This window comes from Halichoeres trimaculatus, unplaced genomic scaffold (genome assembly GCF_033239565.1).
Source record: "Halichoeres trimaculatus isolate MK-OKI-2021-1 unplaced genomic scaffold, fHalTri1.1 fHalTri1_scaffold_9, whole genome shotgun sequence".
Taxonomy (NCBI): domain Eukaryota; kingdom Metazoa; phylum Chordata; class Actinopteri; order Labriformes; family Labridae; genus Halichoeres; species Halichoeres trimaculatus.
The window spans coordinates 20,456,117-20,480,642 of NW_027437188.1; the positions used below are offsets into that span (position 1 = coordinate 20,456,117).

Here is a 24,526-nt window from a genome sequence, read left to right on the forward strand (position 1 = left end):
GCCTGCAAATGCTACTGTCACTCTAGTGGCTGACCATTGGTAACTCCAGATGAAGATGATCTACTGGCATGTGCATGGTACATGTCATGGCACCATTGGCTACTTTTCAATTTCTCAGTGTTTTCTTCCTTGTATAAATAAAAAACACAGAAATATAAAAGGCGACCTGTCCAATAGATATGATGACATTTCATCTGAAAGAAACAGCCTGCTGGTTGTATCATAGCTCCATATGTCCTACATTGGCATTGCCGTTAACTCGTACATCCACCAGGGGGAGCAGCCCAGAGTCAAAAGTTCATGACAACAACAAATTTAAAAACAAACATGGCGGCTGTGGAGGAGGTATTGCTAATGTACGTCTTGTATAAAGACTAAAACGGGGGCAGCGATGAAGGAGGTGGTGACTGGTGAGGCTGTTAAGTACATCACGAGAGTTACGCCACTACTATTTCTTCTTCGTGTCTCAATGAAGCTCAATTCATACTCTGGGGACCATGACCGTCTGTACAGAATTATCAGCCTTATAACGCTTTTTGGTTTTTGTAATCCAGACCAAAGTAGTGAATTTACAGAGCAGTCTACACTGTAAGAGTATTATTAGTATTGAATAATATTCAAAGCACCTGCAGTTAGATTGTCCATCACAACAGATATTGCTCATTTACAAGAAATTCTCCCAGCGATATCTGATCTGTGATTATAAACAGGGAAAGCAGACACACACTTCCTAGTATACGTGCCAAGCATAGTGTATTTTTTCACCCATTGCGAAATTTTGTCTCGGCTGTTTCTAAGAAGCCCAGAAATTCCACAGAGCCTGATCCAGCATGTGGTTCTGCTCGGCGTCAGGAAACGTTGGCTGTGGACTGCAGTGTGAGGGCAGGCAGCTCTCCTCTCTTGTTTTGACGGTGGAGCGAGGTCAGCGCTCCCTTCATCTGCTCCTCACATTCCGTGTTTAGCCGAGTAAACCCCACACACCATCTCCCTCTAGGTCTTCTTTTGTCGGTTTTCACCACCAGTGTTGTTCTGTCAAGGGTTTCTACACAAACTGTCAGGATTTTGTAACAGTCATCTAAGATTAAATGTAATGTCTGTTGCAAATGTTTTAACCTCCTGGTGACGATAAAAGTTTTATGGAGCACCTTTTTTTTTCTCTATACCCACATAAGGGAACATTGTATGTCCTTGGTGGTAGTGGCGATGCCCTTGTCTTCTACTACACATCTATAGAAAAAAAACAATAAATTGCTGATTTTGTAGAGATTGTACTTTTTAAAGCCTCAAGCAGAGTTGTTAGGGAAGCTACAAACACAAACTTGCAGACATGCACCATGCGTTTCCCTAAAGCACTGTTAACATGTTTCCTCTCTCTATCAGCACTTCCAGACCATGCTGAAGACCAAGCTAAATGTGCTGACACTGAGGAAGGAGCCATTGCCCACGGTGATCTTTCATGAGCCTGAGGCCATCGAGCTGTGCTCCACCACGCCGCTTACTAAGAACAGGCCCCATGCTGGATACAAGGTATGATCACATGAAACGAATAATCCATAAATCCAACCCAGTAATTCCATAATAGCATTAATAGATCCAAAACACAACACATTTATTCTTTTCCATTGTGCTTTCCCCAACACACACAGAGTTTTTGAAGCTTTTAGGTCAGGTCAGATCCTTAAGTAATTAGTTTTAATCAGCAAATGTGGGCACGTGATTTATATCTTGTGCACTCTGGCATTATTCTACTGTTCTCTGGGTCAGATGCAAAGTTTGATCCAACCTACTTGACACACAGCTCAAATCGCCTTTTCTCTTTCCTCAAAACAGAAAAACAAACAGATTAAAATAGCAGCCAAGCTCTGTTATTACACATAACACTCCTCCACCAAGCAACAGGGTTTGTCTTTGTGTATTTGTCTGCCTTGTGCTGCAGCATAACAAATACGCAGAGATGACTGTGGGCTTATGTGAGTCAGCTCCAAGTGGCTGTGTCAGTGTAAGGATTAAGTTCTGTGTGTAAGATGTTGTTTTTGGTCCCTCCAGATGCACCATTAACAAGCATGTCTGAAGAAGTATTTCAGGTTTTCAAACATTTCCTAACTGAAATAAACATGTTGTATCTGGAAGTTTCTTGAATTTCTTGAAAAAAAGGCATCCCTCTTGAAACTATAGCCAAGAAACACACATTTTGGACGTACAGCCTTTTTGATTGTTGTTGATATCTGTGTTTCTTGGATCACTATACAGAGAAGCTAACCTCAGGTTTGTTTATGACAAACCATCATGCATAAGCATGTACACATAAACACACACTGGTAAAAAAACACCAGTATCCAGTATTAGCTTATGTATGTCTTGAATATAACTCCCAAGGGAGCAAAGTGGCCAAAAGTGCTGAGTCCTCATCAGAACTTCCCAAATCCTCCTATTGTTCAAACCTAAACATGAAGTGAAAGTCAGTGTGCTGGCCTTTACTGGCAGAGCAGACGAGTTTAGTCTGGCAGGGAGAGAAACACACACGCAGAGAAACATGAAACAGGAGAGAATTTAAAGGCTCAGAATCACTTTTAATGTCAAAAGTGTCCCGTGCGCTCCTATGGTCAAAACAACAAAATCAAGCTTTGGTTTTTTGGGAGCTGAAATTTAAACCTACTATGACCAGGTCTTAAAATTATTCAAGAGTCGGAATTGATTCCTCAATCTGGCTTACAAAAACTAGCATGACCAAAAAGGACTTTTTTGTATCGCTTGTTTTTAATAGTTTTGGCACACAGTAGGAGTCAGACTATGTGATTTCAAATATACCTTTGTTTATGTTATTTAAACATTTTTAAAGTTAAGTTTTGCACTAGCAGTATGGCAGTTGTGGCAGTTATAGGAGAAGTTGAGAAGTTTTTCTTTGCCCGACACAGATGGGAAGAAAAAAAGTCAGTATTGAAAAAGCAGAACTCACACACAAATTCAAAGTATAGATTTTGAAATCACGGCCCAAAGAGGAACCATTTCTGTGCTGCTTTGAGATGAGAAATGTTTTCTCCATCAGTGGAGATGAAAACGATACAGTGATTGCAGCCAACGGATGGTCATTTTGTTTGAATTAAATCCATGTGATGTCGCATCATTAAGCTGATGCTTTACTTAGCTATGCACCTTTTTAAAATGCTCCTCTTGCTCATCCTGGTGTCTCTTCAAGACAGCTGTTAGCCTGCCAGACACAATAAAATCTTACAAGATCTCCTTGTCTTGTAAAAGCTGCAGTGAAAGTGTCCAAGTTTATCTGTTTTTAGAGCCACTTCAGCTGGAAATAAAAAGAGAGCCGCGTTTTAAAACATTAAAAAAATGTCATCAGTGCTTAAGAAGAAATGTAATGGATTGAAGTGACAAAAATGTCCCAGTCAGAGGGTAAAGATTGCAAAAAATTTTACTAATATCTCTTCACAGTTCCCTTTGTAATATGTTGAAAATAATAAGCGTCATCATTAGCTTGATTTTCCTGTGCACACCTTTCTCAACATCAAACAACACACACTTCTGAATCTTTATCAGTATGCTTTCTGTTGTAGCCACAAGCTAACACAAATATCTTCTAGTTTTTACACAATAGTGAGGGTTAGCCGGTCAAAATAAAAAAAGTACATTTATCTTCACAAGTTTGAGATTTCCCTCAAAACTGCAGGATGAATCACAGCGGGTAAAACGGAGGGAAACTGTGATTGAATGACTTTTTATTCCACTTGACAGACCTTCTCCCCAGTATTCAACTTTGTGGAGTAATAATGTATCTGTGCACTTGGATGCACGTGTCAGTAACTTTTATGAGTCAAACCTGATTTCACAACTCCCCAGTTGTTTTTGATGACCAGATGTGCACATGTCTTGCCGTGACAAACCACCCATCACTTACAAAATGTTTTAATTTTCAGACAGCAATAAGCCAAGCAGCTGCTTATCAAAACCAAACACTTCAATGATGCTTAGTCATCCAGAGGGAATAGAGGTAGTGGCGAGACACAGCCATCTCTTGCGTCACCCTATCACCGCCATGATAGGAGATAAATATTGATGTATCACTTAGGTGCACACTGCACCCAGCTGTACTTGGTATCCCTCTCTGTGTAGTGTGAATCCCAGCATCCTCTCTCCTCCTCTGTACTCACTGCTCTTTCCAGCGGTACCAAGAATGCCAAAGCCTGTTGCCATGGTTACTACTACAGCTATTCAGCAGAAAACCAACCACACAAGACATTCATTTCCCTCGTCTGTCTGCAACCTTCATATTTGCAAGTCTGTCTGCCTCACTCCGTGCATCTGTTGGCTTGTGTAACTTCCTGTCTGACTCACTACCTGCCCGTCTGCATATCTGTCTGCCCACCTGCTTTAGCACCTCAGCTTTCACTTTCAAAACATTATATTTCAGGTGCAAAACTGAGGAAACAATGGTCTGTCTGAACTCCTGAAGCCGCCCTGTTTGGTATTCATTTTCCACAAAACAACACCATTTATTATCCCTCTGGAAGGTTTTATATCCTCTGTCTTTCATTTCTCCTTCACTCCGTTCTCTCTCAGCCCCCAGTTGTGCTTCAGTTTACAGGCAGGCAGGAAGGCTGGCTGCGGGCTGCTGTCTGCCTGCCAAAGCTAACAGCTAGCAAGGATGAAAGGCCACCTCTCATTGCCCTGCCTGGCCTGCTGCTCTCAGAGCAGTCCCCTTCACATCCATTGAGAAAATGTGTTCAGTGCTCTTTACAGTCATGCCAGCTCCACAGTCATACTCCATCATAATGGAGGAACGACTCTGGAAGCTGTTTGAAATACAACTCAGCTTCAAATTCATGTTTTATTATGTGGCTGAGTTCAATCTTTTTCCTGTCACGAGTAGAATCTGAACAAATGTTCTCTTATGTTTTTCTGCTCATCTGTCTCACAAATATAGGGTTCATTTGAACTCCTCGTTCCTATTCTTGTCCCGTGTTTTTAAAGTTGTATGGTTGTACCCTGCCCAGCCAAGTTTAAACTTTTTAGTTCAGCCCTTTGGCTATACATGTAAATTTCCTTACAATACATAAGCACACAAATGTCCAATTCAGGTCCCAGCCCTACATTTGTAGCAGCCTGGTGGTTTGACAGAGAGTAGACTGTTGGCTTTGGAAAGGTTACCATAGATATGGAATAAAAACCAACCCATCTTTTCCCAGAAACCCCCTCCATCAGAGCGCTGACAGTTGGTTGGAAGTTTCTGTGAGTAATCAACAACCAGTCAGCTCACAAACAGTTCAGAGGAGATGTCCTGATATGTTGGAGATATAGGGGTGACACTACCAGCTACTGTATGGTTTTGCTCTGCCCAAAGCTAACAGTTCCCCCAACAGCACCTAAAAAGCTTGTTTACTACCATGAAACAGCTTACTTTTCATTAACCCTTTTACTTAGGTTTGTGTTGAAATTATTTTAAAGTCTGAGACCCGGTTCATAATAAAAGAACAAGAAATCAACGTCTAGAGAACTGCACCAAATCAGAATATTAATGGTCGTGTATTTCAGGGTTAACAGACTGGTAAATAATTTCATAATATTCCATAATTTAACTTTGATCATAAAATCTGTGTCTGTTAATCAAAATTTATAGATTCACTCATTAGTTACCCTCTTATGGAGTCCATGTTTGGTTATAACCTTGGCTCCAAACCAACTTTTTAATTAAATAAGCAAAGAATGAAGTATGAACCTCTAGTATGAAGTTTATCATGACAATTTCATTTAGTATTGGTGTTTTAAGTTCCAGTTTTCGGGTGTGTTATAACTCAGAGCACAGGGTCACCCTTTTTAAACCAAACTAGTGAGAGTGTGTAAGTTTCCCAGTCTGACATCATTTACACCAGCCCAGTGCATTCTGGGCCTACATGTCTTCATCTTATCTGTCAGCAGAGAGGCTTTGTGTCTCTCCTTGCTTGTTATTCTGATGTCAGCCAGTGTGCTGGACGTACCGCCAGCTCTTCTTTAGTGAACACAGAACATGCAGATGACCAGCACTTCCAGTTCCCTGTTGGATGGACGTTTTTCTGTGTCGCTTTTGATTCATTGAGTCTTCCTTTATGTTCATGGAACTGCACAAATTCAGTCAGGAAAGATTGTCAATATGCTAGCTGTGAAAAGGGAATGTTGAGTACAGTGGCTGCTTTTAGTGTGGGACATACAGTTCCCCATCCAGAACCACTGATGGTGTAAAGGTAACCTCCTGTCTCCAATCACAGTTAAAAAAAAAGGTGAAAGAATCACTGCAATGGGTTTCAACATTGTGTTGACTTATTTTGAGATCATGAACAGTTATAATCTGGCTTGCTGTGGGTTTTTCATTCACCAAACACACATTGGACTCTTGCAGTCATTGTTGAATATCCATAAGGTATCTGCTCTGGTGGACCAGTCAGGTCAGACTTGCTCCTGATTGGTCAGAAAAGGGAATCGCTGACGTCGGCCAATCCCCAAAATCCAAACAGGTCTGGATTTTACATTCACAAGCACTACGAAGTACTGGTTTTGTCATTAAATATCACATTTTGTGGGCTTGGAGAAAAGCCAAAGACCTACAAATTTCACTAAAAGGCTTAATAAAGTGATTTTTGAATTATATGGGACCTTTAAGTTTTCTCTTGCCGATCTTGACCAACATGCCAGTTTGGCAAAGAATGCTACGAGAGCTGACATTTGTCCACAGAGCTGTCAGTTATCATGTTACCTCCCCTCTTATTGCCATCCAATAAAGAATGAAAGCTTAAATTCTCAATTAACACAACTGAAGAATCCATTTTCTAAATTTGGACCGAAGTTTTTACAACTTGTTCATGATCATTTCAGAGCAATCGGGGTGTTTCAGTTTAAAGACTGACTGTTAAATCAGGCCAAAAATGACAGTGGATTTTTCTAACATACCTATTAAAACATGGAAAGAGTGAAAGTTTTAGATGGACAACAGGAGTCGTAGAAGCGCTTGGCTGCAAGTTGAAAAGGGTCATGCCTTACACTGACACACCAGTGGTACCTGTCCCTGCAAGCTACAAAATGGGTTGACTGTATATAACCTCATTCTCACATTGGCCAAATATTCAAAGGACTTGTCTTTCTCGCAGTTTTTCTCCACAGAGACCTCTTTCTGCTTTGGCTTCACTTTCAGGCTGCAGTCAGGCCGTCCATCTTCTCAAATGGTTGTGGTAGGAACTGTCAGCAGTGAAGACACAGTATGAGTAGCATAGGAGCCATCCTGTTCCAAAAAGAAGGGACAAAAGTGGAAAAAGGACAATATCTGTGGTCCTGTAGTAATGCATCAGTTGAGTACTCCTTCAAAAAGTCCAGCTGTAATGGATAGATGTGCAGACAAACTGCAGGGATATCTCAGAACTATGTGAACTAAAGCACTGACAGTGCTCTTCTGAGAATTTATTGGAATCACACATGTAGAACTTATGTGTGCTTTAATCTTGAAGTATTGCAATGTTTCTATTTGTTTATTTTGTTGTGTGGAAACTGAGAGGGAAGAGGTGTTAAAAGCCACCAAGGATTCTGGTCCAGGTTAAATTGTACGCTGTCTGTGCTGGCACAGCTTCTCATCGGTGGAGGAGCGTGAGTGGGCGCAGTTCAGGGCTTCACTCAGATCTGTTGATCGACCCAGCCTGTTTGGCTTCACTTTCTAGACGGCGAGGCCAAATGCTGTCTCAAGCTTAGGCAGCCTCAGTTCTGTCTGAGTCTCTGTCTGGCTAACTTTCACTCGTACATGTTATCTTTATCCAAATATGAGTGCTCTGCCTCCTATATAGAAGTGCACAAATTATCTTCTAAGGCATAAAGCACCTTAGGTTCTTAAAGGCTGAAATGGGGGATCACATAAGCTGTACTTACAGTATTTGTACAGGCCCATCTGACCATGAAACGTGCAGATGATTGCTCTGAGAAAAACTGTAACAAGATGAAGTGAGATCTACTGGTATTTTTTGCTTATGTTTTTTTTTAAGTATAACAGGGAGTCACTACAAAGGACAGTTTAAATTCAGCGAATCTAACATTAAGGATTTTTTATTTTACCTTTTTTGGAATATGGAGATTTTTTTAGAACAGTTTATGAAAGCGGTTGAAAATGTGAAAGCACCTTTCATATACACTGAGGTGCCACTGTCTTGACACTCAGGCTCTGTTTTGCATTCCCCCTCATTCCCCCCCATCCACACACACACACACACACACACACACACACACACACACACACACAAACACACACACACACACACACACACACACACACACACACACACACACACACACACACACACACACACACACACACACACACACACACACAAACATCCACAAACACTCACATATACAGCATCATCATCTCACCAGTCTACACAAACAATCCAGTACTGATAGCACTTCAAAAAAGAAAGTCATTCATCCTAGCATGTCGGGGCAAGCAAAGCCAGCTGTACAGTGCTGATTCAATAAGTTCAGAGGAATGTTAACAACCTCCTCAGGAATGCTGCATTCCCAAGAAGTGGATTCCCAGTCATGTTGGGGGATCCAGAAACAGGGGCCCACTGAGGGAGAACGCAAGGATAACCTCTGTCTATGTCAGAGGGACAGGCGTCTTTAATTTATAGAACATGCTCAATGATTTTATAGCTGGACTCTAATCTTTGGGGACCTTCTTTGGGGCAGGCTGTAAAAATGTGCCTTATTTATAATTTTATCATTACTGTAGATTCACTGAGAGTTATGCATGTGAAATGAACTTCATAAGTCACTTAAAGGAATGGTTCAATGTTTGGAGAGATTCACTTTTTATCATCTTACATTATCTTAACATTACTAGTGAACTGACTGGGGGTGCACCGATCACAGTTTTCTAGCCGATCACCAATCTTTAAAAAGCCTGGCTGGCTGTCAGACCTTCCCAGAGGTATGTAAGATCAGTTTCATATGAAAGAATGAGCCGATCACCAATCACAGATCCCTCAAAATCCTACAGTAAATCAGCTTTTGATATCAGGCACACCCTAGGTGATTTTTTGAACCTAACTAATCTAAAGATTACTGGAGACCACACACATGAAGGCAGTTTAGACTGTTTTTAACATGATGAGCCTTGGCGCACACTTAATGATTGCATGAGACAGCAAGACCACACGCTTAATGTTTGGGGCAACTACGCCATAAATGAGATATCTCGCTGAAGCTTCTGTGATCAAACTTGACGTCAGAATATAAATAAACATGGAAAGCCATCAACATCATCAACCAGCCGTCGTTGTGTATATTATGTCATGCAGCAACACAAACGAAGAATATAATAGAGGTAAATAAAGCTACAAGCTGGTCTTTTCCTTTTGTTTCAATTACCCACTTGGTTCTGGGTGCAGTTTTGTTTACATATGTTGACATGCTTGTGAGCTGTTACATTTCTCAGTTTGTTTCACGTTGGTCACAGCAGATACTCTATCTAAAGGCGCCAGAACCAGAATTATATCAAACATGTTTAATGTTTATGATTAAGATTAAGGAGGCTCAGACACGTTAAATAGTTTTATCAACACCCGGAACGAACAATGTCGAATGAACAAATAATCAGTTATGACAAGTCCCGATTTGAGTCTCAACTACTGATCACTTATCCCTGAATCTAGCTTAAAATTGTTTCGTGTATGGCCAGACTCAACATCAACTTCTATCAGCTGACAGCTTAGCTGATTACTGACACATCTAATTGAAATATACCAAGATTGGCTTTCTATGGTATCCTGCCTTCTGCTACTTTCCCTGCAAATACCTTTGCAAACAAGGATATGCTGTAAGGCACATGGACATATATTTACTGTAACTCAATCCCCCATTTTTCTTTCCTGTGAAGTGTACTTTGATACCATCTGGTTTACTTATTTATTTTTTAAACGTTTGCTTTTATTGTGAGATAACCATCTCATGTCATTATTTGCCGCCAAACAGTCAGAAACTCAGGTATGAGCAACCTAGTCATGTTGTAATGGAAAGAAAAATAACTGGTGATGCTGGGAACAAAGCAACCAGCAAAAAAAAAGGCACAGATTGTGCCAGAACGTGTTTTGTCTGCACCAACAGTTTGTCCTGGAACCATTATCTGGGAAAGTGTCCTGATGCTGAAGTCACGAGTTCCACAAGTGTTGATGACTGTTTGTACCTTGAGGTCAGTCTGTTCCCTGAGCTGATCCAACAGACTGACTTTCTCAAACACTGCCTCCTTGTTCTGCTCCCAGCTCCTCTTCCTGTCGTCTTCTACTTTTTCCCCCATGTTCCCAAAGCCTCTCCTTTGGGACAGGTATCTTGTCTCTCCTCCTCCTCCTCTTTTTCCCGGTCCTCCTCCGCTTTTCTTCTCGTCCTCTCTGTTCCTTTCTCTGCTGATAGCTGAACCAGCTGTGGCTCCAGCAGTAGAAGCAGCTGCCTGAACTCCACACCTCTCACACACTCATGCATGCCAGCATGCTCACACACAAGTACAGACTCTCAATGTTGCAGATGGACACATAAAAAGTGTGTTGTCTGTGTTGGTAGACCAGGATGTTCATGCGTCTCTTCCCACTGGCTCACTTGCTGGACTGCGGATGTTTTTTCTGTCTCCCTCTGTGCTCTGGCCACTTTTCTTTCTGTCCTCCTATGCATCCAATTACTTTCTTTCAGCCCCCCCCATCTGTTTACGACAATATGCTTCCCTCCCTGCCTTTACCACCGTCTGTTTCTCCTTTGTTATTCCATAATTGTGGTTCTTTCAGGCATTGTTGGTTTTGCATCCAATGATTCATCAGAAAAATGTTAAATGTTAAAATCTGTGTTCCTTCTCTGTTATTAAAAACAGAAAGTATTATTCATGGCATGTGTTTAAAAGTAGTGGTGAGGCATGCATGTCTAACAGTGTACTTTACAGTGTTTTGCACGTTTTAAACATCAAGAGAGGTGACTGAATAAGCTGTAATAGATGTTATTTATTTTTCTAAGCTGCCTGAAATAATTGTTTCCTTTTTTCCCCTCATAACATTTCTTACCATACAAAACTTGTAACCATATTAACTTCAAAACGGATGCAGTTTGAAATATTTAATCCCCACAAATAGAGTAATAGGACTTAGATGGTTGTGCTGACTGTATGGATAGAATTAACTGAAATAATATTTTCTCTCCGGCACTCATGGGATATTCAGACAAGTACTGTATTTTCCAGGATATAAGTTGCACTTTTTTCATTGTTTGGCTGATTATAAGACTTAAAGTCTGGTACGACCAAACAAATGAGACTTTCTGTGTGTGTTAATGGACACTTTTATGGAGAAAGATCGCATGAGGAATGTTGATGAGGGACTATCTCTACGGCACTGACAGTAATGCACACTGGCGGTGGCAACACCTAGAGTTTAGCACCTGATAACGTGATTTAGAGAAATAATAGCTGACCTGCGTCTTCTTCACAAACTAGTGTCAAAACATAAGTAAGTTTTCTGCATCTGTCTAACCGGCAACACTTACAGCAAAGCAGGGGAGGAAGGGGAGGAGTTTTGTGATGTGTTTTGGATAGGGGTGGGGCATGTATTGATCTCCAGCACCGCGACTCGTTGAGAAGCAGTGGGTGCTGGAGATCAATACATGCTTTCACATCAGAGTCCTTTGAGATTTAAAAAATTAAACAATTTCTCCAGGCGGGGGAAATTCCTCTATCTTTTTTGTAATTGAGGTACTTAAATTATTTGGGGAATTATTTCAGCCCCAGCTTGATTTACATTTTATCTCGGTGTCTGCTCTGTCATAGCCCCAGAGTTGATGTATTTCAGTTCATTGTGTCAGTGATCGGATCAGATCAAGCAGGTCGGAGCTGTCCTAAGCAGATTCAGACATGGATTTTAACCAGGCGCCATCGTACGATGCATCAGTTTGTGCAGTATGTACAGGATATGAAGTAAGGCAACACTTACCAACACTGAAACATTTGACTGATTTTCAGAACGAAAAACCTGGTGTTGATGCCACATAGTATTCGACTTGACTACATCTCATTGGGGGGTTGGAAGCATGGAAAATCTTCAGTCTTGTACCTTTAGCTCTCCTGCCGTCCTGCTCCATGCTGCGTCCTGACAACATAGCTGAGAAGTGTTGACAGATAAGGGAGGGAGCCAAACCACAACGGAGTGGAGACAGCTCGGACTGGGATCTGATGGAAGTCCGGTTTTAGAAAGCTCCATAGTGCTACATGCCTGGAAACATTGGTGAATGATTTTAACAGGGGACTATTTCCTCCCCTCTTCTTCAGTTTAGGCGACCGATGGATTGCCTCACTGTGCATGTTCATATTAGTCATAAATAGATTTATTTTGGATTTTAAATTGTTGGGTTGTGATTTTAGTGTTACTTTTGAGTAATTTTGCTTGTAGATGTAGGTCAAGTATTATGGTTATCTGGAGCTTATGGCTAAAAAATTGAGCCCTTCTCCATTTTCCATTTTAAAAAGTCAAGCTAGTAACGTTAACAAAAAGGGTATTTCAGCTGTCTCAGGCGGTCATATGACCTTCACCTTGCAACTTGTAGCCAACTGTCAAAGAAGGATAAAATGGAAACGATATCCACCATAAACCAAGAGTCGGTAATGATGACCACATGCCGCACCACACATGTGGATGTTTAACAATGATCCTCCTGCCTCTGAATCTTATTTACAAATACTTTCACTCCATTTCTTTATTTTTTTCTCATTTCTGAGAAACAGGTACACACGCACCCCAACTTTCTCCAATGTTTTTCTCTGTAGCATTCCTTCTTTACTGACTTTCTTTCATGATGGATATTATTTCTGTATAGCCCTTCATATGGAATTAATATTTGCAGTTTGACAGAACAGAACTATAAAGAGAAGGCTGTATAAAGAGCGCAAGGTGGCAGAGGGGGGTGTAAGGATAGAAAAGAGGTAACAGGAAGAGAAAAACAGATAAAGAGAGAAAGGAACAAATGAGAGTAAAGACCAAAGGAAAGGTTCCAGAGTGCAAGAGAGACACATGGAAAGTTGAGACAAAGGGGAGGACTCTACAGATATCTGGAATGATTTAAGCTGTCTGCCTGAACTGGCAGCTCTGAGACGACTGGTGAGCAGGCTATCAGTGGAGAGGACAGCAGATGTGTTCTGGCCGAAGATAGACGGATGGATGTATCACTATTATGCAGATAAATTTATAGAAAGCAAGTGCAAGACTGACTTGCTGCATAAACACTGAGTCAAGTTTGGCTCAGAAAGGCAGAGAGCAGAACATTCCTGATAGAGTGAGTTCAACCTGTGTCACATCACTTCTCCATCTGCAGAATTTCCAACAGTCAGAGTCAGTGTGTCTCTTCGTTGTTCCACTCATAACCAATGATTTATACCTTTGAAGACACGCTTGGCGCACAAACACACTCTCAGAAAGACACTCACGAACGCACTCTGTAGCTGTAAAAAGTAACCCACTAATTTGTCTCAGACCATTCGAGACACACAGATGGTGCACAGAAATGGTCAGGCCCCTGTTACCATTTGAATGCAGCTGCTTCAAGGCTGTATATTTAATAAAGGCATTCAGCTGGTGTCAGATGTGAGATAAAAAATTTGGCTCTTCATTTTATCATAATAATCGTGAATCCTCTATGGCCTCATTAAACCTCAGGAAAGATCAGTCTTTATTACGTGTGCGTGCCGACCAAATTAAGGTTCAGACAACGTGCATCACTACCCAGTCTGAAATGGTGTTTTTGCACTACTTTCTACTGTCTAATTTGTGACATCTACTCTGCGCAGTCTGATAGCAACCCAGTTGTGTTCATCTTCTCACTTGCAAAGAATCATGTAACAGCATTTCCCTCAAATGTCCCACAGGTTTTTCTTGATGGAAATCTGTTATTCTTGAAAGTGCCTAGTTAAACTAATCCAGGTATAGGGTTAGGAAGGCATGGCATGAAGACTGATATGGGAAACACTTACTGAAACAATATTGCTCTCACTACTTAATGAAATAAGCCATGCAGTGTTGAGAAAAACAAAGTAGCAGCAGTTATTGTATGGGTCTGACCGCTCAAAGGTTGTGGGGTGAGCCCAAGAAGAACACAGTACGAAGACCATCTGCACTATGATTGTAACAAAGTCCTAGCTAGATAATAGCGCCATCCTCTGTTTAAAAAATTGCAACACAGCTAGCAACTACCCCCTGTATTGTGGTCACAAAGGTAAATAGGACTCATCCTAACTTTTAGATGGAATAAAAAGTCATTGAAAAAGCATCTTATACACTAAGAGTATATACTAAGAGTCTTGCAACGTGGCCAAAAGGTTTCTGCGTTGTGTTTTAGCAAAACAACAATAGTGACAATCCAAGCATGAGCTAGGGCTGTTGTGTTCACCACTTCACAGTTAACATCACTGTTTTAATACAACGGACAAACAATATATTTCTCTAATAATGGCGGGCACCAAAGGATGTATGTAATTAAATACACTCTTGGGTTTTTTTTAGGATTAAGGTTATCCTCTGACAGACCACCAGACAGTACAATCAGTTGTATCGGTGTATCTTTCCACTTTTCTGAAGACAGCTGTGGAGGCAACCTGTTTTTTTTTCCCCCTATTTCTCTCCAAGCCTCTTCTTTCTGCTGAAAAATGTACCAATTTCCTCTTTGGCTGCATGTTGTGTTTGGACTTTGAAGAAACAATCGCTAGTATTTGCTCAGTCTGGTGACCTCCAAACCTTTCACACTTGTCACTTATCTTCATCTCCAACTAACACACACACACACACACACACACACACACACACACACACACACACACACACACACACACACACACACACACACACACACACTTGCAAAGCTCTAGAAAGCTGGGCTTGTTTCTTCGTTCTTTTCTTCTCCTTTAAACCATCTACAGATTTTTACCACTCTGTGATCATCAAATAGTTTGAGACTAACTTACAATGACAGATGTTACTCACTTTTGTCAAGTAAAACAAATAAAAATTTCACTTCAAACATGATGCTGTTACAAATCAACTCCATGCTGACTCATGGTACTAAGTTTCGCCCCCTTGTTTAACCAGTCACGCTATCAGGATTCCTTCCTGGTTTTGTACCGCAGCAGAAGAAGTGAGGCAGTGGAGCAGACAAGTATAGATTTAAAATGTTAAGTGTTTTGGCCCACTCCCAGCTGTGTGCAGGAACTAAAAGCTGTCTGAGCAGTCAGCCTGTATGTGCAAAGAAGCAACAAATCAGTGGATACAAAAGTAGTTTGAACAGGTAATTTAATATTGAAATTAAAGAAGTCCATAATGACTCTTTCTTGCTGTTCCATATACAAACGACACGCTGTGAATGGTTGATGTATCTTGGCGCAGTCTTTGGATTTGTTGGCTAGCTGAGTGACTGACCGCCCTTTGGCTTTGGGAAGGTGTCAGTGTGGTTGAATAGCAAACCGCCCTGCCTCCAGGCTGCTCCTGCAGACCTGTGCTACTCAGCTGAATGATGGATTGGGTGTAAAGGCTGTACATCCCCACGGTCCACCCCGCGGTCACCACTAATGAAAAGCAGACATGACGAGGCAGCTGCTTTCGCTGTCTGCTTCCTTCACTGTTGCCTATGGGAAACCAGGGAACCATGTCATGTTGTGCTGCAGTGTGTGACCAGATAGTTTGCAATGGACTTTTATGTAAGTTCAATCACGTCTTGTGGCTCCTTAGACATGTGGATAGTGTAAAGCTGCTTCTTTAATGATTTCCAGATTTAACACCAGTACCAGTGCCAGGTCTTGCCATTACATAAAGAACTAATAAACAACACTAACTGCTCTCTCCATGTGTAGACTTTTTGCTAGGTTAGCTTGGCTAATTGTCTGTCTACTTCAGGTTCATACTTCACACACAGACGGATGTCAGTCAGTGGCATATGGATGTCCATTCCTTCTGTTGTGACAAACAACAAAGGTAAAAAATAATCATAGATAGAAGAAGACAGGGAAATGCTGTACTTCTTCATGACATGAAATATGAGACATCATAGTCTACAATTTAAAAGTCATAAATATGATAAAACCATGGGATAAGAAAGGTCAAAATCATTTTAAAGGGTCTGTTAGGGCCATCTGAAAAAGCTAGTGTTTTTTGGGATAAAGACTCTGTTTCCAATGGGAACTTGTAGTGCAGTCTTTTTACCTTCATATACCCCAACTTAAACATCAGTCAATAAAAAACACTTGTGTCTGAATCATTTTTTGTGTTTTTGCCACTCATCCTAAATGCAGCAGCCTTGAAATAGACTCCAACACCTGTCTAACCCAAATGTTGGGACAAACTGCAGACTACTGTTCTATACACTTCTCTGAAAGATCCCTTTCAGTCAAGAAACCATATCCATAAAGGAGAATGTAAGTGTGAAGTCTGCAGACTAAACAAAGCGTTCAAAGAGGAGGAGCGGTCGGATCACATGTTGAGTTTAATACCCTTGCTTTCCAGTGTCAGTTTTTCAGGTGATGTGCTGGATGAACCTCTGCTGTTGTCAGACTAATAGATGTACGTTTCTTAAAGCATTTCTTTTGAAGGATTGTGCCAATGAGACCACAGTCGAGGTTGACATTTGCCTGGAAGCAATGAGCCATGAGGGCAGGCAGGCCACGTAAATGTTTCAGTGTGTGTGATACCAATCTTTCTTTTTGTTATCTTTCTTATCACTGCTATTGTATTATCTCCTTCCATATGTTTTGCATGCTAGCCTGCTGTAATGAACTCTTAGGAAAGAAAGACAAGTATTCCTCCACCCCAGTATAAACACAGACAGGAGTGAAAACTCTTTGCCTTGTAGCAGACTCCTCCCCTGTGTATTTTTATAAAGCTATAAAGAACACCATGTTGTGAAAGAGCACAAGTCAGCCATTATTTCTGGACTGTTCTCCAGTTGGCCACAATCCCATAGAAAACTGAGCTTTGTTCACTTCTTAATTCTCTCTCTGCTCTCTGCTCTTATCCCTTCCCATCTCTGCAGTCTATCGCTCTCCTGGTATGCAGTGTCATTACTATGGTATTTTACGGTTCTTGTTGGAGCCACAGCTTAACATAGTGTGATTTTGTTCTCTTTTAGATGTCGCTTGCACACAGTCTTTAACTTGTAAGCGAGGTCGCTGCATAAAATAAGCACAAGCCTCACATCACCCAAGAAAAAAAGAAAGAAATGCCTCATTTTTGAGGTTAATTGCCCCCAAGATGTATGCTGAACATAGAATTAATTAGATCCCAGTGAAACATTATTTTTCAAGTTGCTCTACATTCTTTAGCTCCAAGAGAGTTTCATGCTGGATTTCTTTCTTAATATTTAAAACTGCCAGAGGTGATCAGAAATGGAAATTGGGTCTACTCATGGTTTTCACAGTTAATGTTCCCAGAAAAGAAAAAGACTTGTTTAGCTGTTTCTTCCATCCTTCAACCATTGTTCTTTCGCCACAAATCATGACTCAGTTTCTGTTTCCTTGCACAAAAGGCTCAACAAATCACGTGTATGTTGATCAGAAGATGTTCCTCTCTATAAACACTGTAGAAATAAAATGAGGTGACTTGGTCACTGTCTTTGTTTCAGTGAATAGTTTTGACCCACATCCATTTCAATGTGGTGTACCCCAAGGTTTCATTCTTGGCCCACTTTTCTTTGTTTACAGGCCTCCACTAAGCTGTGTGATACAAAACTATGAAGGACTTATCTGTGGCTACTACTAACTGAGATTAAATTAATCAAACAAGTAATACTAAGCTGAATTGATGATGAAAAGATTCCTTGGACATGCCTATGCCTAATAGGGATGGGTACCTTTCACATTTCAAACGATGTGGTAACAAAGCCCGGTACCTGGCAATCTGTACCAGTACTCAACGATATCAATTTTCTGTACTTTTCTTGTGTTAATGTGTTAAAAAATACCAAATTTGATAATAAAATACATGTTTTTTTTTCAATTTAACATATTTATTCTTCAATTTATAACCTTGCAATGCTGTGTTCATGTCCAGCATGGAAAATCAGTACCTATAAAAGTACCTAATTCGGTACCCATCCCTAATGCCTAATGCAATGTGTAACCCAGGTTGTTATATGAGCTTTTATTGTGAAGGGCAAAACCTGTTTCTACAGTGCTTTCAAAATGTAACTACTGCCTAAGTGCTCCGTAAGCTTTGTAACTCTTCTATACCTGTGCACCCCCTAAGTGGGATGGAATTTCCTGGCTATTTCGGGGTAATAACTGGTGTCAGAAGTTGGCCTCTGTCTCTAGTTCAGGTTTCTTTAAAATGCAAATACTGATTAATTTTTAATAGATAACTATGCTATTAAATTCTTTTTTTTTATTTTGCCAAAGGGATGCAAATATTTCAGTTTTCTAGAGAGACATTTTCTATTTTATTAGGTACTCATGTGCTTTTAATCAAAGTGCTGGATTTTTAGTCACCTGCATGTTGACATTTGTCATCTGTTACACTATTGTAAGATAAGTCTAACAGTGTCTGTCTGTTTATCATTACCTGCAGGTGACCTACTTGGGTAAAGTGACTATTTCTGGGACTCAATTCCTGTCTGGCTGCACAGAGTCGGCGGTTGTGGGTCTGGTGGAGCATCGTGCCCTTGCCCAGCAACAAGGCATCTGCCCAGGAGGCAGCTCCCTGCTGGAGATTCGTCCCTTTCAGGTGCGTCTTCACCACTTGGATGGCCATGGCGAGGCCTCAGTAACCATGGACACGTACCAGGTGGCACGGATCGCCTACTGCACAGCCGACCACAGCGTCAGACCCAATATATTTGCCTGGATCTACCGGGAAATCAACGACGACCTGTCCTTCCAGATGGACTGCCATGCAGTGGAGTGTGAGAATAAGCTAGAGGCCAAGAAGCTGGCACACTCGATGATGGAGGCTTTCCGCAAGACTTTCCACAGTATGCGCAGTGACGGTCGCATTCACAAGAGTGGGTCATCGGACGACTTTGCTGAGGACTCTTCCACCCCTGAAGACTCGACACCAGATGATGGTTGAACTGATACAGACCCAAACCCCTGTTCCTATCCTAACAGAGTCAGGGGGGACTGGAAGGATGGACAGATTATCCTCTCTCTCTCATTCTCACATACTATCATTTTCTGTTACCAATCTGGATTGAGATTAATTGACTGTGAATCATCACGCCCTGGATTATGAAGTAGTTTTTAAAAACCTTAAAGAGATGATAGAGGAAAAGAATAACAATAGGTCTACATTTACAGGGAGAGCAAAGTGCTGCCACTTTGTATGAAAAGCCCTCATCAACCCACAGGGGCTTTTAAACACCTCTGTAAATGCCCTCAAGAGATTAACCCAACATTTCCACTCTCAACCACTGTCAAATCAGACACAGGTTGTGGTTCTTAAGCTTTTACGTCCCAAACAACAAACTCTGTAGTCTGCACCCATGACTCCAGCCAGTGAGAGCCTGCTACTTTTCTTGCCATAAGGACCTTGGAGAAATAGGTTTTTAACCTATTCAGGGCCCTAAACCCAGAGTATGAGGCTGATGGAGCACATCAATTATTGAAATGTTAAACTGCGTAGATCTCTGTAATAATGCCTTCAATGTGGTAACAGTAGATGATGGTGTGAAAGAAAAGCTAAGCCTTTAAGCACTATTCATATCATATCTATGGTGTCGAAATCCAGTCCCCAAAAAAGTTCCACCAGCATAGCTGGTACTTCTGCAGACAGAGAAGCCAGGGCCTCAATCACTGCCTCCATGTAATAGGTACTCAGAGATTCAGAGTATGTTTAAGGCATCTAAGATAGTACAGGTGCTACATAGATTTACATTAAAAAAGTTCTCACTGGGCTGAAAGCCTGGACCTCTCTACAACACCTTAAATCTTCACATCTGACTTCAGTTTTGAGTATACCAAAATTTCAGGCTGGATTCTGCCTGTCAGATTATGTGCCTCACTCTCCTCTCACATAAGTTTGGTCTCTTACCCTGGTTCCTGTGTGTGTGTGTGTGTGTGTGTGTGTGTGTGTGTGTGTGTGTGTGTGTGTGTGTGTGTGTGTGTGTGTGTGTGTGTGTGTGTGTGTGTGTGTGTGTGTGTGTGTGTGGCCACGTGTGTGTACTTACCTTCTTGTTTAGTTTGTTTTTCCATGTGTGTGTAGGTGTAATTGCTTGCTCCTGTACGTTGTGTATATGAATGTACACGTGAGCGCCTGCATCTCTGTGTGTGAAAGAGAAAGGGGGAGGAAGATTATGGGGGTAGGAGGTATTCTTTGACTGAAAGTGAAGACTTCTCACTTCTCCTCTGGAGGATCAAATTTTTTTATGCTAGGAGGCTTTCTAGAAAAATCAGACATAGTACTGTGATTAGCCACGTTTACTTATTTTTTATCTGGTATGAAATGAAAACATGAGAGTCTGACTGAGCCACGATAATGTTGTAGGACCCAAAAATACGTCTGTTGAAGGTAACGAATGACACCTCCTCATGAATGTTCGATGATTCTAACATGCTGTGAGAACCTCACACCATCTCCATTCAGTCTCCCATGATCTTGTTATGCTGTAAGGGACAGTCAGTGACCGGTTTCACTCTGCTCTGCTTCGCCTCTCTAAGTGACTGAGACTCCATTGTTGGGCAAAAACTCATCAGAGCTCCACACTTCCTTCTTTTTAACTGGACTGCCGTGACCCAACTGCACACTATCAGTGGAAATAGCCTTCGGTCGGTGATATGAACAGAACAATCAGGTGTCTCTGGTCAACACATACACACTCCAGTATATACACATACAATTATACATATGTACACACACATTGTATTGATTCTTGTTCAATAAGCTTATGTAAATACAAATGTATCACTCCAAATACTACAGCGTAAATGTGGATAGCTATTTTAAATAATAAAAAAGATGAGAACCATCATACAATACGGAAACAGTGTTATAAAGCCTACTGTGAATTTTAAGTGGAGAGTCTGATTGAGATGGCTGTGTGTGTATGAGTGTGTATGTATGTTTGGAAGGTGTTGTATGTGGTGAGAAACATGATGAGGGGTGTGCATGGATAGGCCTGAGGGGGGAGAATGTTTATAAAGCTGTAGATTACTGTGTCATGTCTGTCTGAACGCTCAGACGCGCTTTAAATGTTCGACAAATGTTACCATAAGTGTTTTCTATACAGTGTTTGCAAAGATCAAGAAACGATTGCATATAAAGTATTTACCAAGACCAAGAGAGTGATGGTGTGCTCTGTTTTCTTTCTTTTAAATGAATGCTCTTCTTCTTCTTGAAAGTTCTTACTTCTTAAGCTCCACTTGATTTTAACTGAGTGGATTTCCCTTTGTGGCTGTGTGTGGGAGGATAAATACAAAGCATGTTCAGTTTCAGAACAAACAGAGTGTGTAACCGGATGATGCTCCAACAGACAGCCAGGACAGATGTAAAGCAGAACCACACAGTCCTCCAGACACGTATGCTGCTTCACACCGAAACTTTCCTGAAGCTGTGTGCACTGAATAAATCTGTTTTTGTAAGTCAAGTGTGCTTATAAGAAGTGCTTGACTTTAACTTAAAGCCACTATTTGACTAAGTCTGTTTAATGTTTTTGTTGAATCATAAATGCCAGGGAGAGGAAGGAATACCTTACTCTTCATTGGAGCTGTGACCAGATTTGAGCATCGCAAACATCTACCCTGATTCTGTGTGTGTGGTCACAGTGCCCCAAACAAACTCATAAACATAACTTTATTGTATTTCCAGGCCTGTTTCAGGTCCAAGTGTGACACCGCCTTTTGTCTGTGCCCTGAGAATTTTTTACTCTCCCATTCTTCACATTCCTCTGACTTCTCAGATCTGTCTTTTATTGTGCTGTTTTGCTCCAGCCTCTCATGTGCCAGAATGCAGCAGCCCCCTCTTTTCTCTTCAAAGGGCCCACATCACTTACACGATAACTATGTAGCATCTCTCTGCTTCTGTGGCTGGCGATCATTTTGCAGCTTAAGAGCTGAGGCAAAATGGATGCTGTGGAGAATGTTAATGTGCATTGAATGTGAACACTGCCTCCCTCTGGCAAGAACAGCTTCAGCCTCTGCTTCAAATGTGTTTTCAAAGGCTTGTTTTCATTCTTTAAACACTTTAACTACTCATGGTGATGAGTATCACTGTATGTGGTAGGAGGGTAACAGACTCACCTCACTGTATGTGACTTTCTGATTTAAGGTAAGACAGTTGTCCAAAAATAGACATTAATGACCACAGGCTGACATTACTTTGTATCTATAGTCACTTGAGATAATTTGAGCACAATACTGATAATCATCTCTGCTCTAAAAGTTTCACTGCACTGTCAACCTTTTGCCCTTGTCCCTTTCAGCCTACTGTACACAAGCTGCACTGTTTGGATGCTTCTTTGTCCCGTATTGCTTCACAGTGCACCCTCACTGATTGCTCTTGTGTCTGTCTGACCCACTTCCAGCAGAGCATCAGTACAGAGGGGCCCAGTGGGGCCCAGAAGAGGCACCCCAACAACCTGTATCTCTGCTCCACTGAGGCGTCAATCAGTCTGTCAGTCAGTCAGCTCACAATACCACTCTGTTACAAATCCAGCTGGCTGCTCTTCAAACTCCAAACTCCAGAACCGCCTGTTTGTCCAACCGCCAACAAGCCCACATGCTCGAGGTCCAGCAGTGGAGGGGAGCAGAGCCAGTTCTGGCTTCTGATCCGACTCTCCAACTGCTCCCTATCTCTACCTTTACTTTCTTCTCTCCAGGCTGCTGCTCCCCAAGCAGGGGGCCTGGGCCTCTTGGAGAGAGACCGCAGTGCGGTACTGTAAACATGTATGTGTAACACATGTGTGAAATGGACCAGGCACCGTACAAATTCTTTATGTCTCTGGCTTGACTGGTAAAATACACTTTACACAGAAGGGTTGACTCAACTTTTGAACACTATTTAATGTTTTTATGGTGAAAAGATTTTGAGATGCAGGTTTAACAGGCTATATTGCGGAGAGAAAGCCATTGCTAAGATGATACAATAAGAAAATGGAACTTGCGAAGGCCATTAGATACAACTAACAGCAGCTACACCTTTAATAATGAAAGGTTAACTTTTAAGCGTTTTCACCCACTGTATCTAGTGGATAAAAACATTAATTATGAAAGGAAACTTAAATGTTAAACAAAAGAGGTGAGACTACTTTATTTACTGGAATTTAAAAAACATCAAATAAAGTATGTAATGTCAAATAAAGAGGGTAATGTTTTGCCCAGGCCTGAGGAGTAGTAAAGAGGACAGTCTCAGTCAGATATTTTCTTTCTGACTCTGAAACTATTTCCTGTGATCACGTCCAGATTCCCTCTGATCCTGTCTGTTGGATGACTCCCCAAAGCCTTCAATTGATTTAAAATTCCTGTCATGATAAAATGTTGACTAGCATGAAGGGGAGCGCTTAAGTTAACTGTCTGTTAACCCTGTGCCAAGAGGATTCAGAGCACATCACAATCAATACACAGTCTGAGGAGATGCTGCCCAGAATCCCTGGGGGACAGGAAATGTCTGGACTGAGATCCAGTAGGAGGGATTAAGGTCTGAGGGAACAACAAGCTTAGAGTGATCCTTGGGGATGATGGTCAGTGCTCTGTCTGAAAGTCTACTGTGCAGTTATTTTTCAGTTTAACACAAGGGACAATAGATCAGTGAATGAATTGCTGATCTATGGATCAGTGGTAGAGCTGGTTGCCTTTCCCAGGTCCCAAAATCGACTTACTTAAAAGTCCTATATTATGCAAAAATCACTTTATTTAGTCTTTTGGTGAAATTTGTGGGTCTTTGGCTTTCCTCTCAGTCCACAAAATGTGATATTTAATGACAAAACCTGTACTTAGTAGTGCTTATGAAAGTAAAATCCTGACCTAAAACGAGCTGTTCGGATTTTGGGGATATGCCGACGTCAGCGATTCCCTTTTTTGACCAATCAGGAGCGAGTCTGACCTGATGAGTCCACCGGAGCAGATACCCCTGAACCCCCTCCCCGCCCACTCCTCTCCTGCAGTAAACAGCCACGTAGTTCCATGCACAAGTTTCCCATCTCAGAAGAAGACAAGTCTAAGTGGCTAGAGTTCATTTATCAAGGAAATGTGCCAGCTACACTCAGTAAAACTGTGCATGTGTGTGCTAGTCACTTCACAGCCGACTGCTTTTCCAACTTTGGACAGTACAACAGAGGGCTAGTGAATAGTCTGGTCCTGAATCCAGGTGCATTACCAACCATCCGCCAACAAACCTCGGACCCTGGAAATGTGAGTATTTCAATTGCTGTGTGCCGTGGAGCACATGTAAGAGCTTTTCCTCAGTGTCGCCCCTGTCTCTCTGTTAGCTTCAGGATGCTAACTTTAGCTGCGGTTAGCCTGTTGTTTTAGCCTGTAATGTTAGGGTAAACGAGCTTCGCTGTTTTCTAAACATTG

At 41.5% G+C, this 24,526-nt stretch overlaps 1 protein-coding gene across 1 annotated transcript in view; it reads left to right on the forward strand.

The window, feature by feature from the left end:
- pid1 (phosphotyrosine interaction domain containing 1) overlaps nt 1-21,294 on the forward strand; it is a 34,830-nt gene extending 13,536 nt beyond the window's left edge. Inside the window, exons 2-3 of the mRNA XM_074680426.1 lie at nt 1,381-1,527; nt 18,588-21,294. Coding sequence (XP_074536527.1) covers nt 1,381-1,527; nt 18,588-19,088 — 648 coding nt within the window. The 3' untranslated portion in view covers nt 19,089-21,294. The remainder of the gene's footprint in view (nt 1-1,380; nt 1,528-18,587) is intronic.
- Nucleotides 21,295-24,526: the final 3,232 nt, after the last annotated feature.